Source organism: Chionomys nivalis, chromosome 25 (genome assembly GCF_950005125.1).
Source record: "Chionomys nivalis chromosome 25, mChiNiv1.1, whole genome shotgun sequence".
Lineage (NCBI taxonomy): Eukaryota > Metazoa > Chordata > Mammalia > Rodentia > Cricetidae > Chionomys > Chionomys nivalis.
Genome location: NC_080110.1, coordinates 29,409,184 through 29,423,074, shown reverse-complemented (window position 1 = coordinate 29,423,074; position 13,891 = coordinate 29,409,184). Strand labels below are relative to the sequence as shown.

Below are 13,891 nucleotides of genomic sequence, written 5' to 3'. Positions count from 1 at the left end.
TTTGACAGAAGTTAGAGACGTTTGTCTTTTTTTTTTTTAAGTTTTTCGAGACAGGATTTACTCAGTAGCTTTGGAGCCTTTCCTGGGAACTAGCTCTTGTAGACCAGGCTGACCTCGAACTCACAGAGATCTGCCTGCTTCTGCCTCCCCAGTGCTGGGATTAAAGGCGTGTCTTTTTAACTGCAGATGAAGAGAAGGCGTGTGGAGGGAGGAAGAATGTTCCCCGGCTGCCCCACTTCATATTGTCGGGTTATGGAAACCCGTGACCGGTGGGAGTCGGAAGACTTGCACTCGCTAGTCTAAGCTTCTGCTGGAAGAAAAGAGCCAAACTGGAAAGCCACCCCAGGGCCCCTGTGGCTGGGAGAATCGCCTGGTGCGGCGATTAGGTCTTGGCCATTTAGCCCTTGCATTTCAGAACCTGGCTCAGAGCCCAGCTTGGCCGCCAGGGGGCGATGTAAGATCTCAGTTGGAGAGAGGGATGGGGAGGGGCGTGGAGGGTGTCTAAGGGGAAAGAACCAGAGACACCAAGCCTGAGACCCTGGGCCTGGGAGGGGGTGGGGTGCGTGCCGTCTCCATGGCAACACTTCCTCTAGTCCTCCGGGAACGGAGCTAGCGAGGCCGGGGGGCCTCACCCCTCCCGCGCGGTCCCTGCCCCAGCCCTTTTCCGACAGGTACGGAGTGAGAGGACGCCTGGCAGACAGCTAACCGGTTCTAGCAGAGACCCCCCTGGGCGCGCCGTATGCAAATGTTATTATTTGCATATGCAAATATGCAAATGTGCCGGCCCTGGTCAGGGCGGCAGGTGGCGAGGAGCGGGAAGGTGTGCAGAAGGGAGCAGAAGGAGATGAGGAGTTTGGGGACCTAGGAGCCGACCATTGAGAAGCAGCTTGGGGTGGTCGCTGGAGTCGGGCAGGCAGAGGGTCTTGGGTTTGAGAGCGGGTGGGGGAGGGTCGGCCTGGGCAGCCAGAAGCTCCTCTTCTAGTCTATGGGTTGTCTGCCAGGACTAAGGTTGGCACCGCCTAGCAAGGTTGGCAGCGGGAGCCCGGGCACCATCTGCTGCTGGAGGAGGGGGGGGAGGGCAGAGGCTCAGCTGGGTTGGGAAGAGGCGGGCCACGGGACGGGCACCCCCTCCCCTTCCGTACAGAAAGATGAGGTGTAAGGAAGCACACAAAACTTGCTGCAAAACTGGGTTCAGTTTCTTGTTCCCTGTGCCCTTGACTGTCACTTCTGAAAGCCGGGTGGTGTGAAGGCCAGGGCTTTAGAGGAACACTAGACAGTCCCTTTATACAAGGAAGGGGAAGAAGGTCGAGGATGCCGATTGTCTGTATTCATCAAACGGTCTGAGGGACTCAAAAACTGAGCCCCTCGGGCTGTCAAGAGCCCCCCAAAAATACTGAAGCAAAACCAATTTACTGGCTCATTGGGCGGCAGTGTTGGTGTAGGGGTGTCGAGGAGCAGGAAGAGCGGCTGTTCTCTCTCCCTATACTCACAGGGTGCCCCCCTTCTCCCTCGCCTTACCGAGCCAGCAGCTGTCCCTAATTAGAGCGGCGGTTTAATTGGATTTATCAGCAGTTAATAGGAAATTAAGCAAAGGGCCCGAGAGAAGTGGGGGGGGGCGGGAGGAGCCGGGAGACAGGCTGCGCCTAACTGGAAGGAGGGGTGCTGGGGTCCCAGGGGTGGAGAATCTTGTCTTGATTGAACCGGATGATCATACCCTTCTGCTCAGTACTCGCCGGTTGAATTGAGTCCTGGCCAGTCCCAGGAGAGGGCAGGAGGTATGACAGGGACACTGTTTGGCCCCCATTGCCGCCCACTCCCACCAGCCAGCTGCTTGGATGATGGATGGTTCCGCCACACACTACAAAGGTCATAAGTCTGGGCCAAGGAGCAGACTGCATTGAAAACAGATGAGAGGAAAGGCCAGGGTATTACAGGGTCCAGGACACAATGCACATCCACCCCTCTCCAGGTTCTAACTGGAGATTTAAAAAAAAAAAATTAAAAGTTGATTGGGCAGCGTGCCTGGAGGTGAGATACTGAACCCTCACCTCAGCTCAGTTGGGGCTCCTGGGGATCTTCTAGGGCTGTCCTATCTGTCCCACCAGCCATCGCTCTGCCTCTCGCATGCTTAAGTTGGGGCTGTCAGGGCTTTCCAGATTAGTTACAGCAGGGACAGCCGGAGGTCTGTACCTGAGGGCCTGGGAAGGAAGCTTGTGGGGCGGCGGCTGGGGGGGTGGGGGGCGGCGATCGGCCTCGGAGTCCACAGCCCCAGGCGCTCCTGTCACCGCTTCCTCATTACATCGCTAGGCTAATGTGGGCTAACAAGCCTGCCCCAGCGACCCCTCTCACACACTCAGCCCAGCAGGGCACAAACAGCAGTCCCTGCCTTCGCTTGGGTGCAGCCCCGTTGAAGGCACGTGGAAGGGTCTCTTTCTCAGTGCTTCCTAGTGTATGGCAGACGCACGTCTGGGGATGTGATGTGTTTCTATATCCCAGCCCCAGATACGTGTGCTCCTGTATGTGTTCCAATTTTGTCAGTGCCTGTGTGTCTATACTGCCCGTGTTGTCTACCCCCCCCCCGCCTCCTCGTTTCTATGATTTCTGTCTGTAAGTCCCAGGGTGGTTAGGTGTGTTGAGCATTCTTTCAAACGTGCTTTGACATGTCGACGTGTCTGTGCGCTCTTTGAGTCTGGATGTGCCCCGGTGTGCAGGCGTCGGTGCTTCCAGGATCGTGTATGTGGAATTCAAGAGCCACTGCCGTGTCCGTGTGTGTGTGTGTGTGTGTGTGTGTGTGTGTGTGTGTGCGTGCCCGCGCGCGCGCTGCTCTGGCGTCTCTGCTTGCAGGTATGTGTCTCGGTGACAGTGCGTGGGCGTGTGCCTGGGTGTGAGCTGCGTGGCAGCATGTACCCGAATGACAGTGTGACGCCCGCGCCCGCGTGTGCGCGCGTTCCCGTGCACGACAGCCTCTGATTGAGTCTCCCGCCCCCGCTTCTTTCTCTCTCCATTTCTATTCCTCTCTCCTTTCCCGGCCGGCTCGCCGTCCGCATCATCTCCATCCATTATTGAAGAAACAGCCGCGTCCTCTCCAATCACATCAACACCCCGCCCCCTCCCTGTTCTGCTCGCCCCTTGGCTCTCTGGCTGCCAGGGAGGAGGGGATGCCCAGGCATAGCGGGAGCCCTGGGCAAAAGTGGGTTCATGACCCTGTGCCCGGGTCTGAGCAAGGCACCGGGACACCAGGGTCCCTAGCGGTGAGCGCTTTGCATAAACAGATGGCGCGGGCGTCTTTGTCTCGCTTGCTAGCCTGCTTGCCGCTAGGCTCCTGGCTCCACTTCTGTCTGGCTGCTGCAGTCATCATCATCATCTCAGAGCCTCAGGACCCAGCGCCCTTAATAGTGGCAGAGGGGGTCAAGGACCTCCGGGGCTCCTGAGCATATACAGGGCTTTGTGGCGTCCCTCTCGGGCGCCCTCTCCAGTACCTCAGCTGCAGCGGGAAGACAGAGGCTGCAGCGAGGTGACAGGAATGTGGAAGTGATGGGGAGGGGACCTTGAGCAATGCCCCCAAAGTGTCTGCGAGCTGTTCCATTGGGTTGCTGCAACTCCCCAGGGACGGGTACTAAACCACAAAATAGAAATAAAGAATGGATGGGTGGAAGGGAAGAAGGGAGAGAGGGGAGGGAGGGAGGGAAGGAGGGAGGGAGGAAGGGAGGCATTTGCAAAGAGACCACAGCAAGGTGTAAGGGGAAAGGAGAGAAACAGAGAAGCAGACACGAAAGGACAAAGCTAGGTGGATAGGTCGGGAGCAGAGTGTCAAGGAGAGGCAGACATACCGAAAGACATAGAGCTAGAGACTGAAGAGCAGCAGAAAGAAGTCAACCGGGGTCTTAGGGAAGGCCAAGTCAGAGGCAAGTCCCACAGTACTAGAGCAGAGATGAAGCCCCAGGTGTGTGAGGTCAGCCTGGAGAGAGAATTCAGCCTGAACCTGAATGCTGTCCACACCTGGCGAGATAGAGCCCTCGCCCCATCTGTGTCCTCTGACTAGCCAGAAGAGAGGAGGCTGAGAGGGTCCTACCTCGGTTGCATGAGCGAGTAGGTCACTGGGCACAGACCTGTGTGCACAGCACACTCCAGGCACAGACTTGAGCAAACACTGGAAATGCAGAGCAGTCTCTGCCCGATAGGGGGAGCCCGAGACCTCTTCTCTGAACTTGAGAGCGGCTCGGCCTCCAGAGGGCACCCGCACCCACGGACCCCCGCAATCTGCTCGCTCTGGAGAGCCCAGCTGCATTTGACTTGCTGCGCCGCCAGCCTCACGGATTAGTAGCCCGGAGCGGTTTAGAGTTGAAGAGTCTGGTCCTCTTGGGACCACGGGTTGTGCCTAATCCTCGGCTAACGACTCCTGTTGTCCCTCACCTGCTGGGCCAGCACGGTCTGAGTTACTGTACGGGGAAAATGCAGGGAAGGAGATGGGGTGAGACCTGGAACCCCAAAGACCACTATCCAGATAGGGAAACACAGAAAGGGAGGGGTTTCAGAGATAGGCACACAGAAACCCGGATCAGGAGCAGACGAAGTGTCAAGAAACTGAGGAGAGGCAAGAGCAGATACTATCTGAGCTTAAGAGCGGACTGGATTAAAAAAAAAAAAAAAAGGCTGGAGAGATGGCTCAGCTGTTAAGAGAAGTGGATGCTCATGCAGAGGACTCAGGTTCAATTCCCAGCACCCACATGGCAGTTCATTCCTGCCTGTAATTCCAGTTTCAGAGTATCCCACACCCTCACACAGATAAACATGCAGGCAAAACTCGAATGCACATGAAATAATAATAATAATAAAAATTAAACAAAAGAGCGGACTGGAGACCCAAGGGAGGAGAAACCTGCTGCCTCCATGTACCAGGACAGGCTCTGGGTCTCTCTCCCCAGGCCTAGGTCACCAGAAAGAGGCAAGCGAGGGCCCAAGAGCAAAGGGGCATAAAGCAAAGGCCAGATGTCCCTCCCGGAGTCCGGATTCCCCAGCTGTACTACAGAGTACCACCAGATGTGCAGCCCAGCTGGGCAGCTGTTGGAGTTTAAACTTCAAGATTGGTATTTAGTACCACCCTCACCCCAATCTCCAGCGGTCCCGGCTCGGGGGATACTGGTGACGGGACACATCCTCCCCGGCCCAACCCTAAAGGTGCTGACGCTCCAGACTGTGACATCCCATCAGCCCCCCTCCTCCACCCCATCCCTACCCCCACCCCCATCTCAGCGAGTCTCTGTCTCTTTGTTCTCGCTATGTCTCTGACACTTTATCTCATTATCCGCCGGAGGGAGGCGGAGAGTCCGGACCCTGCAGCCTAATTACGGCGGAGCTTGTCAGCTCAAGGGGCGGGCGGGTGAGGTGTCGGTGCGTGAGGAGGGGAGGGGCCCCTCAGAAAGGGTCGTCCCCCTCCCTGTACCCCAGGGAAGCAGTGACGGGTACACAGCTCATCCCTGCGGGTGCCCACCATAGGACAAGTTCTTTAGGGGAGAAACGGGGGAGCTTCACAGGATCCAGGAGCAGAAGCTAAGTGGGAGGGCGTGATGGAAATTAACCTGAGAGAGGGAGATGAGGTTCACCCTGTGTTCCCAAAACCAGTCCTCCGAAGATGGAGGGTGGGGAAAACTTCCTGCCCTGGCAATACAGGTATACCTGAATTGACTGTTCTCTTCGCTGTTTCGACATCCCTTCCAGCCTTCTAAGTCGGCCTCCTTCGTTCAGAGCTCTTCCTCTGACCCCATGAGTACGGTGGGCCCCCTGGAGAGAGCTCTGCCTTCTGTCTCAGGCCCCCAGACTGCCCCAGCCATTGTCTTACTTTTTGAACAGTGCAGGGATTCATGCACTTACAACCTCCACCCCTAACTACTCCAGGCCAACCACAGCTCAGCGGAACTGCCCTGGAACAGGAGGCGCTGGGGGCGCTAGCAATGCTCGCTTGCCTCCGCCTCCTCCAACTGCATGTGCTGAGGCAGAACCTGTATTCTCGAGGCCTGCTGGCTCCTGGGAGGCTCCAGGGGTGTGAGGATAACGCTAGCGATGCCCTCGCTGTTCCTTGGTCCCTCCCGTGGACATTCCACATCCCTATTTTGCTAGAGGGCTGTCTGCTTGCCTGTCCCGCATCGGGGTCCCCCCTCAGTCTCTGGTTGCCAGAGGGCCTTCTCCCTCAGATACCCAAAGACTCGAGTATAATGATGTCTCATGGGCCAGGATTCCCCCATCTGTAGGAGAGAGTTGGGAAGAAGAAACTTCAAGGCTTCCCAACGCTCTCCAGTCTTCTTTGGACCTGGAATTGCTGGGAGGAAACAAGCTGGGTGGGGCTGGCTGGGCTGGGCTGACCCCTCCCCGATGGGGGGCGGGACCCCAGGGAGAGGAATAGAACAGATCCAGAGGAGAACAGACAGTGGAAAAAGATGGCAGGAACCAGTTCAGGGGCCCGCTTCTACCGGCAGATAAAAAGACACCCCGGGGTGAGTTCAGTCCCAGATCCTCACTTCCCTCTTACGATCCCACCTCTCAAGACCCCCAGACCCTGCCTCCGATCTAGTTTCCTAAATGCTCCCAAATCTTCCCAGGGGCATCTCACATTCTGTCTCTGCAGTATATCCATATCCCCGGAATCTACCTTGGGCCAGTACATGTAGGGCAAGGGAGCGTGGAAACTGTGTGTGGGGGTTTCAGGTCTCGCTCCCAGAAGGGAGGGCGGGACCCGACCTTGGATGAATAAGAGGGACAGAAGAGCCGGTCCAGGGTGAGTGAGTGGGAACTGGGCGGAGTTCAGACCCCAGACCACCTAACTCTCTCTGCAGCTCATCCCAATGATCGGCTTCATCTGCCTGGGCATGGGCAGTGCTGGGCTCTATCTGCTTCGACTGGCGCTGCGTAGCCCGGATGTCTGGTAACTACAGGGCTTGGGAGGCAAGCAGGGGTCCTGGGCGGAGCAAAATGGGACTGCTTAGGATTAACGGTAACTAGTGGGTGACCCTAGAAGGGGTCCCTTAGGTCTACGTCCTTATTTCCACTCTTACCACCCAGCATTTCAGAGGGCAGGAATGCCTGATCTGAGAGACCCTCCTCTCCCATCTGGACCACCTGGTGGCTCACTTGTCAGTGGCTAGCCACGTGGGGTGGCTGGAATCCCATCCCGCTCGCCACAGGGTTGCCATGGCGACACAGCTCTATTGGCCACATCTGGCTTTTAGGTACCTCTGTGCCTGCCCAGAAGTGCTGGAGGTCTGGCAGTGTGGGGCTCTGAGGCTCTCTGGTGGCAGTGAGACTTCATGTCCTGCCAGAAGCATCAAAAGGACCTTTGACAAGGCCACTCTGACCCTAAAATTTAAGGCGTACCACCAAAGTCCTGCTTTTCAGGGTTTCTACTGGCTCCTAGGACTCTGGTTAACCTAGGAGGCAGAAACCCTGGGGGACTCCATGGACTAGACATGTCACCAGGTACCATGCCTCTCGCCTGCACCTGCTAACATGCCCCCTTCTGTCAATCTCTAGGAAATGTGCTCCCCTCCCCAGGGTAGGAAACCAGGGGTGGTGACATTAAGGTCTTTAATGCCAGTGTCCTGGTCCTCAGAAAGGACCCTAACCTTCCTATCCCCCTTACAGCTGGGACAGAAAGAACCCAGAGCCCTGGAACCGAGTGAGTCCCAACGACCAGTACAAGGTGACTATGGACCTAAAGTGCCCCCCTCCACCTCCTTCCTGGCCGGAGACCTGTACCCCACACACAGCAAGTAAGGGAGGCAAGAGACACTCCTTCAATCTCCTTTCCCTCCCCACAGTTCCTCGCTGTTTCCACTGACTACAAGAAGCTGAAGAAGGACCGGCCAGACTTCTAAGGCAAGGCCCGAGGGTGCCATGGAAATCACGCGCTTCTTCCATTCGCTGTCCCAGACTCTAGCCATGTCCAACTTCTGCTTACATGGGCTGGATTCCCACGCGGAGGGGGGGTGGCTCCACCCCCGCCCTCCTCCCTTGCTCCCAGTAGAGGAAGAACCTCTGACCCTCAGCTTGAGTCCCACGGTGGGGGCGGGTAGTCAAAGCTGCAGGCAGATGCTGGGGTTGACCCAAAAGGCCCAAGCTAGCCCCTCTCCACTCCTGCCCCCTATGGCTAACTGGGCGTGGCAAGGCTACGTGTTGAACGTGACAGACGTGTGCCAACAGCAAGCAGGGACCTGAGTGCCAAGCGACGTGGCAGGCCCCACGTTAGTGCAAGTTTTGAGCAAGGTCTAGGGGGAGTGGCTGCCCAGGCTCGACCGGGCTCGTCCTGGGTACCCAGCTTGCCTAGGATGGAGAACCTTTACCAGGCAGCTTGTTCCTTTCCTGCCCAAGCCGGTGCCTCCCATCAATGACACCCCCTCCCACCTTGCACCTGGGCCTTCCTGTGCTTTCTCCCCACCCCTCCCTTCCCTTGCTCCTCAGTCCCTGGGGATCAAACAGAAGCAGCCGTGGGCAAAATACAATTTCATTTAACAAATTGAATTTGCTGCGCCTGCTAATCACGTCTGGTGTCGGCTCTGATCAGAGACAAAGCGGGGAGGCTACAGCCCCGGGGGTCCTTATGGTGGTGGGAGGAAGGAGAAATACATGTTGAGGGAGTGGAATCGCTGGCTGGCCCAGGGGACCCCTCCCACAGTAATAGGAACTCGGGGCAGGTTAGCTTTTTATTAGATAAAAACAGGAAGGAGGGTGTCTGCCCACCCCTTCCTCGGGCTCAGCACACAACTCCCCCTCCCCAAGAAAGAGCAAGAGTCTAACACTGAGATACGGCAGAGGGCCTGGGCAGACAGCTGAGAGGGATGTTGCCTGTGATGGTGTATACCTGCAACCCCAGCACTTGGGAAGTGGAGGTAGGAAGGTCAGTTCAAGGCCAGCCTCAGCTAAATGAGACCCTGTCTCAAAGACAAGCTGGGTGTGTGTTGGGGGCTTCTTCTAGAAATGGCTACAAAACAGAAATCTCAGCTACAAATTCCAGGAGGGGGCTTATGCCTGGCTCTTGCCCTAAAAAGAAGGCCTTCCTCCCTCTACCGAAACCCAGAAAGATTAGCGGTGTCTCTTTTGTGGTCCAGGTAGGCAGAAAGAAAGGTAACTTCCAGTCTGCGTGGTCCTCAGCGTTCATCAAATCCAGGCATCGGGAAGGCCCTGGCGAACTCTTCCACCTGTTGCCTGAGGCTGGCCAAACGCTGCCTTGTCTCTGGGTCTTTGAGCAGGAAGGATTTGAAATCCTGGAGCTTGGCTGAAAGAGTATGACGAGATGGTCAGAGCTCTAGACAAGGCGGGAGCCAGAACAGCAGGGAGGACAATGGGTGGAAACTCCTCGGCTGGGGGTTTCCCCTTTGGGACACTCACCAGTCTTGCGCTTCACCTCCAAGCCAATGTTGACTCCTTCATCAATGAAATCAACGACCCTACGGAAGTCATCCTCGCGGAACTGCCGAGAAGTCAATGCTGGGGCGCCTGGGAGCACAACAGACGGACAGTTAGCGTAGTCAGGATCATTGTGGCCGGGAGCCTCCCCTCCTCAGACCCTAGGCCTCACCGAGCCGCAGGCCCCCGGGAGTGATGGCACTACGGTCTCCAGGGCACGTGTTCTTGTTGGCAGTGATGGACACAAGCTCCAACACCCGCTCCGCTCGGGCTCCGTCCAGGCCTTTGGGTCGCAGGTCCACCAGCACCAGGTGGGTGTCAGTGCCACCTTAGGGGGACAGTAAACAGAGATTGGGGAGTTCGGGGCCTCTCTTGAGGGCACAAAGGTCTTCACCCACCGCTGGCTTACCTGACACCAGTGAGTAGCCTCGCTTGAGCAGGGCATCAGCCATGGCCTGAGCGTTCCTCAGCACCTGTAAGGAGTACTCCCGGAACATGGGGGTGCGAGCCTGCAGATAAGACAGCACCCCGTCACCCCAGGGCTGAGAACAGGCCCTGTTTAGGACTTGAACTAAGCAAGACTCCGACCCCAACCTTGCTGCCTCCCACCTTAGCCACTTCCCTTCCATCTGCCTCAGCCTCAGCTACAAGGTAAGGAAGCAAAGCCTCTGGATCAATGCCCCCCAACACGAGGGAAGGCTCCCCGACCTGCTTGAGGGCCACAGCTACTGCAGCAATGGCATGGTTGTGGGGGCCCCCCTGTAAGGATGGGAACACAGCAAAGTTGATTCGGTCCTCAAAAGTGTAAGGGATCTCTTGGCCAGTCTTGGGGTCTACAGTCCGCACTCCCTTCCGGTAAAAGATGAGCCCTGACCTATGTGGAAGACAAGTAGTTGGGATCTAAGCCAGTGACAGGCAATGGGGACAGAGGAGACGGCTGCTTTGGACACTCAGAGGCTCTGAGGCCCCTCAACTGTGCTTGATGCACTGAATCCCAGTGGTCGAAGGGTTCAGCCTCACTCCACCCACCCCCAAGTTCCCTAGCAAGGTCTAACCCCAGGTAGTTCTGACCTGGCCCCTCGAAGAGTCTTGTGAGTGGTGGTGGTGACGACGTCCGCATACTTGAAAGGTGAAGGGATGACCTTGGCAGCCACGAGGCCACTGATGTGGGCCATGTCTGCCAGCAGGTGTGCCTTGACCTCATCGCAAACCTGGGCAGGTAGAGAGACGTGCCTCAGCCTGGGGAAGCCGTCCTTCCCGGGCCCCACTCCCCACCCTTGCTCTCCAGCCCCTCACCAACCTCTCTCATGCGGGCATAGTCAATGAGGCGGGCGTAGGCACTGGTACCAGCAATGATGAGCCGTGGTCGGAAAAGCCGAGCGGTCAATGCCAGCTGATCGTAGTCAATGAGGCCGGTTTGGGGCTGGATAAATAGATAAGTAGCTAAAGCCCTGAAGTGGCAGCAGGTGCAGCTCATGCTCCCTGGGGCTGAAGGCAGGACCTCCAGGTCCTCCCACCGGCCAAGAACAAACCCTAGGGCTAAGTGCTCAGGCCGTAGGACACTTACATTGAGCTTATAGGGCATAGATTCGAAGAAGATGGATGTAGCAGAGATCCGTTTGACATCAGACATGTAGCCATGCGTGAGACTAGAAAGAAAAGAATCTCAAAGTGAAATAACTTCACTTAACCAGCCACTTTCAGCCCACCTCCCGTCCCCGCCCCCCAGTGCTCTCCCCTGGATGCTAGGATCTTGCTCTCCTCCTCTGTAGCATGGGACAGGTATGTTCCATCTTCACAAGACCTGATATGTATTCTCTAAATAACTCCCATCCCACGCCATTACTGTCCACTGAACCCATCATTCACCCTAGCCATACTCACTGGCCCCCGTCGGGCAGGTCCAACCCCATGATTCGATCATGGGGCTGAAGAAGAGCTGTATAGGCAGCCAGATTGGCCGGGGACCCCGAGTATGGCTGGACATTGACTCCCCACTGTGCAGGATCCAGGTCAAAGGCTTCCAAGGCCCGGCGCTGGCAGAGCAGCTCGATCTCATCCACAACTTCTGCTCCTCCATAGTATCTACCACGAAGAGGATACATAAGGGCACAGAGAAAGGACACTTGGCCAGAAGCCAAGGGCTGGGGCGGTCACCCCCGTAAGCACTAATGGGCTCAAGAAGGCTCTGCCACTGGGAGTGCCATCCCTGATGCTGCCCTCCAGCCCATCGGTCTAGCCCTCACCTCTTGCCAGGGTAACCCTCCGAGTACTTGTTGTTCAGACAGGACCCCAGGGCCTCCAGCGCAGCTCGGCTGCAGAAGTTCTGGGGTGGTGGGGGGGCAGTGTCAGAACGCAATGAGCCCCTTCCCCTGGACTCCCACCGTCCCACCCCTGCCAGAGCCCACAGGCTGGGGGGTTAGGGGAGAGACAGGCTACAGAAAAAGCTCTAGGGGCTGGAGAGATGGCTCAGCGGTTAAGAGCATTGCCTGCTCTTCCAAAGGTCCTGAGTTCAATTCCCAGCAACCACATGGTGGCTCACAACCATCTGTAGTGAGGTCTGGTGGCCTCTTCTGGTCTTCAGGCATACACATAGGAAGAATACTGTATACATAATAAATAAATAAATATTTAAAAAAGAAAAAAAAAAAAAAAAAAGAAAAGAAAAAGCTCTAGGACTCTGGGTTCCTTGCCAGGCATGAGGCAGGACCAGGAGCAGCGTTCTCAAACTCAGCTGCCATGATGGATGGTCCCAGTAAGGCCAACTGTCCACTCAACCTGTGCTTCTTCTTTCTTCTGACAAGAGGGGGAGACAGGGAAGAAATGAAACTCTAGGGGCTCCAGAAGCTCCATCAACTGGATGCTTCAGAGGCAGTCCAAAGAGCGGGAGAAGACCCCGGAGAAATGACAGGAAGATGGCGTGTTACTTCCTACACTCACGATAGCTGGGTCCTCGGCCCATATCCTCACATCCTACCTCTGAGGCGATGAGTTCCAGGCCGCGACACTGCCTGTCTTTCTCCCTCTGCAGTAGCTCCCACACCTCAGGGTCACTGTCTGCCAAAGTCTCCTGGCCTGTCCAGCCTCCAGCTGCTTCCCCAGCCTGTGTCTGGGCCACCTTGCTGTGCTGAGCCCGAGCAGCCATCCAGACCAGCTGACCACATCGCTGCAGAGGCTTAGGGCAAGAAAGCCAGGATTAATTAAAAATTGTCCAGACTTCTCCCAATCGCCCTCAGCCATGGTACAGAGAGCCCTCTGGCCAAGCTGGCAGCCTGGTCCAGCCAGTAAACTCGGTTCTCACCACCCCCACCTTCACCTTGAAAAGCAAGTTCCAGCGTCAAGGTTCAGATGACTATCCAAAGGGCAGTTTTGATCAGCTCTACTCAACCCCCTCCAAAGCTCCCTCCACCCAACCCCAGGAGTCGCTTTGTCAAGTCACAGAGCAAAGCTTGCCCTCCAGAAGTCCATATCCCCCCAAATCAGGAGATACTGAGAATTCATGGTCGCCCCCCCCCCCCCCCCCGGAACAAAAGGGCCTTTCTGGCCCTGGAGCGGTGGCTCAGAGGTTAAGGACACTTGTTGCTCTTGTACAAGGCAAAGGACAGAGGTTCAGCTCCCAGCACCCACATGGCAGCTCACAACCATCTGTAACTCCAGTTCCAGGAGACCTGCAGGAACTCTGTGGGTACCCAAGCATGCCATGTGATGGACATACATACATGAAGGCAGAATACGGACATAAAAGGGGAGGACCTCCTGCACAGCCTCCCTAAGAGACTACCCAATAAGAGAAGACACCAAGTTAACAGGGCTTAACGCCACAGGCTGTAAGGATAGTTTCCAGAGCAACAAAAGTAGAACAGACTTTTAAGCAGCTCTTGGAAAGAGGTGTGTACTGGCGGGAGTGGGGGTAGAGAGACGGTGTTTGCCCAGAAGGAAGCCAAAATCTTAATTTTATCTCTCTCTCTCTCACACACACACACCACCCCCCTACTTCCTTCCGCCCACGCTGCAGCGGGACCCCTGCTTGATGAAAGCACGGAGGCTCGGTTGCATCATCTCCATAACTCCGAGCTGGCGGGAAAAATGAAACTAGCACATTGAAGCCGGGAACCCCACTTGTTCGATACTGCGAACGCAGGGTCTGCGGACCTCTACCTGAAGCCGTGTGAACGGTGCGATCACAGACCCTGGGACGTCTGGTCGCCAGGACTAGAGGCCCAGGCACGGCACGTGCGCCCAGGACTCTCAGGGATTTCCTGGTTAAGCATCTGCTCCCCGAGGCCCCAGAACACGTGCGGTGAAGGAGCCAGGGGAACCCCACTTTGTGAAGAGGAACTAAAGTGGGGTGGGCCTTTCCACTGGCCCTCCAGTATCCAGAATCCAGTTCTTACCCGAGTGGTCCAAAGCCAAGAGAAGGGCACCATCGCTACCGGAGGTCACAGAATGACCAGCCACCAACTCCGGTCCAGAGTAGTAACAGGGGAGGGGTCGG

The 13,891-nt window shown here is 56.5% G+C and overlaps 2 protein-coding genes across 2 annotated transcripts; one reads left to right on the top strand and one right to left on the bottom strand.

Annotated features, from left to right (window-relative positions):
- Nucleotides 1–6,425: 6,425 nt before the first annotated feature.
- Nucleotides 6,426–8,477, top strand: Ndufa4l2 (NDUFA4 mitochondrial complex associated like 2). Its single transcript, XM_057758075.1, has 4 exons — nucleotides 6,426–6,491; nucleotides 6,831–6,919; nucleotides 7,636–7,693; nucleotides 7,812–8,477. The coding sequence occupies exons 1-4, from the start codon at nucleotides 6,435–6,437 to the stop codon at nucleotides 7,866–7,868; spliced, it is 261 nt and encodes an 86-aa protein (XP_057614058.1). The 5' UTR covers nucleotides 6,426–6,434; the 3' UTR covers nucleotides 7,869–8,477.
- A 46-nt stretch (nucleotides 8,478–8,523) lies between these two features.
- Nucleotides 8,524–13,891, bottom strand: Shmt2 (serine hydroxymethyltransferase 2). Its single transcript, XM_057757772.1, has 12 exons — nucleotides 13,791–13,891; nucleotides 12,374–12,571; nucleotides 11,643–11,722; nucleotides 11,281–11,481; nucleotides 10,964–11,045; nucleotides 10,697–10,819; nucleotides 10,468–10,607; nucleotides 10,105–10,270; nucleotides 9,806–9,905; nucleotides 9,569–9,724; nucleotides 9,379–9,486; nucleotides 8,524–9,265 (listed from the first exon to the last, which is right to left on the bottom strand). The coding sequence occupies exons 1-12, from the start codon at nucleotides 13,821–13,823 to the stop codon at nucleotides 9,138–9,140; spliced, it is 1,515 nt and encodes a 504-aa protein (XP_057613755.1). The 5' UTR covers nucleotides 13,824–13,891; the 3' UTR covers nucleotides 8,524–9,137.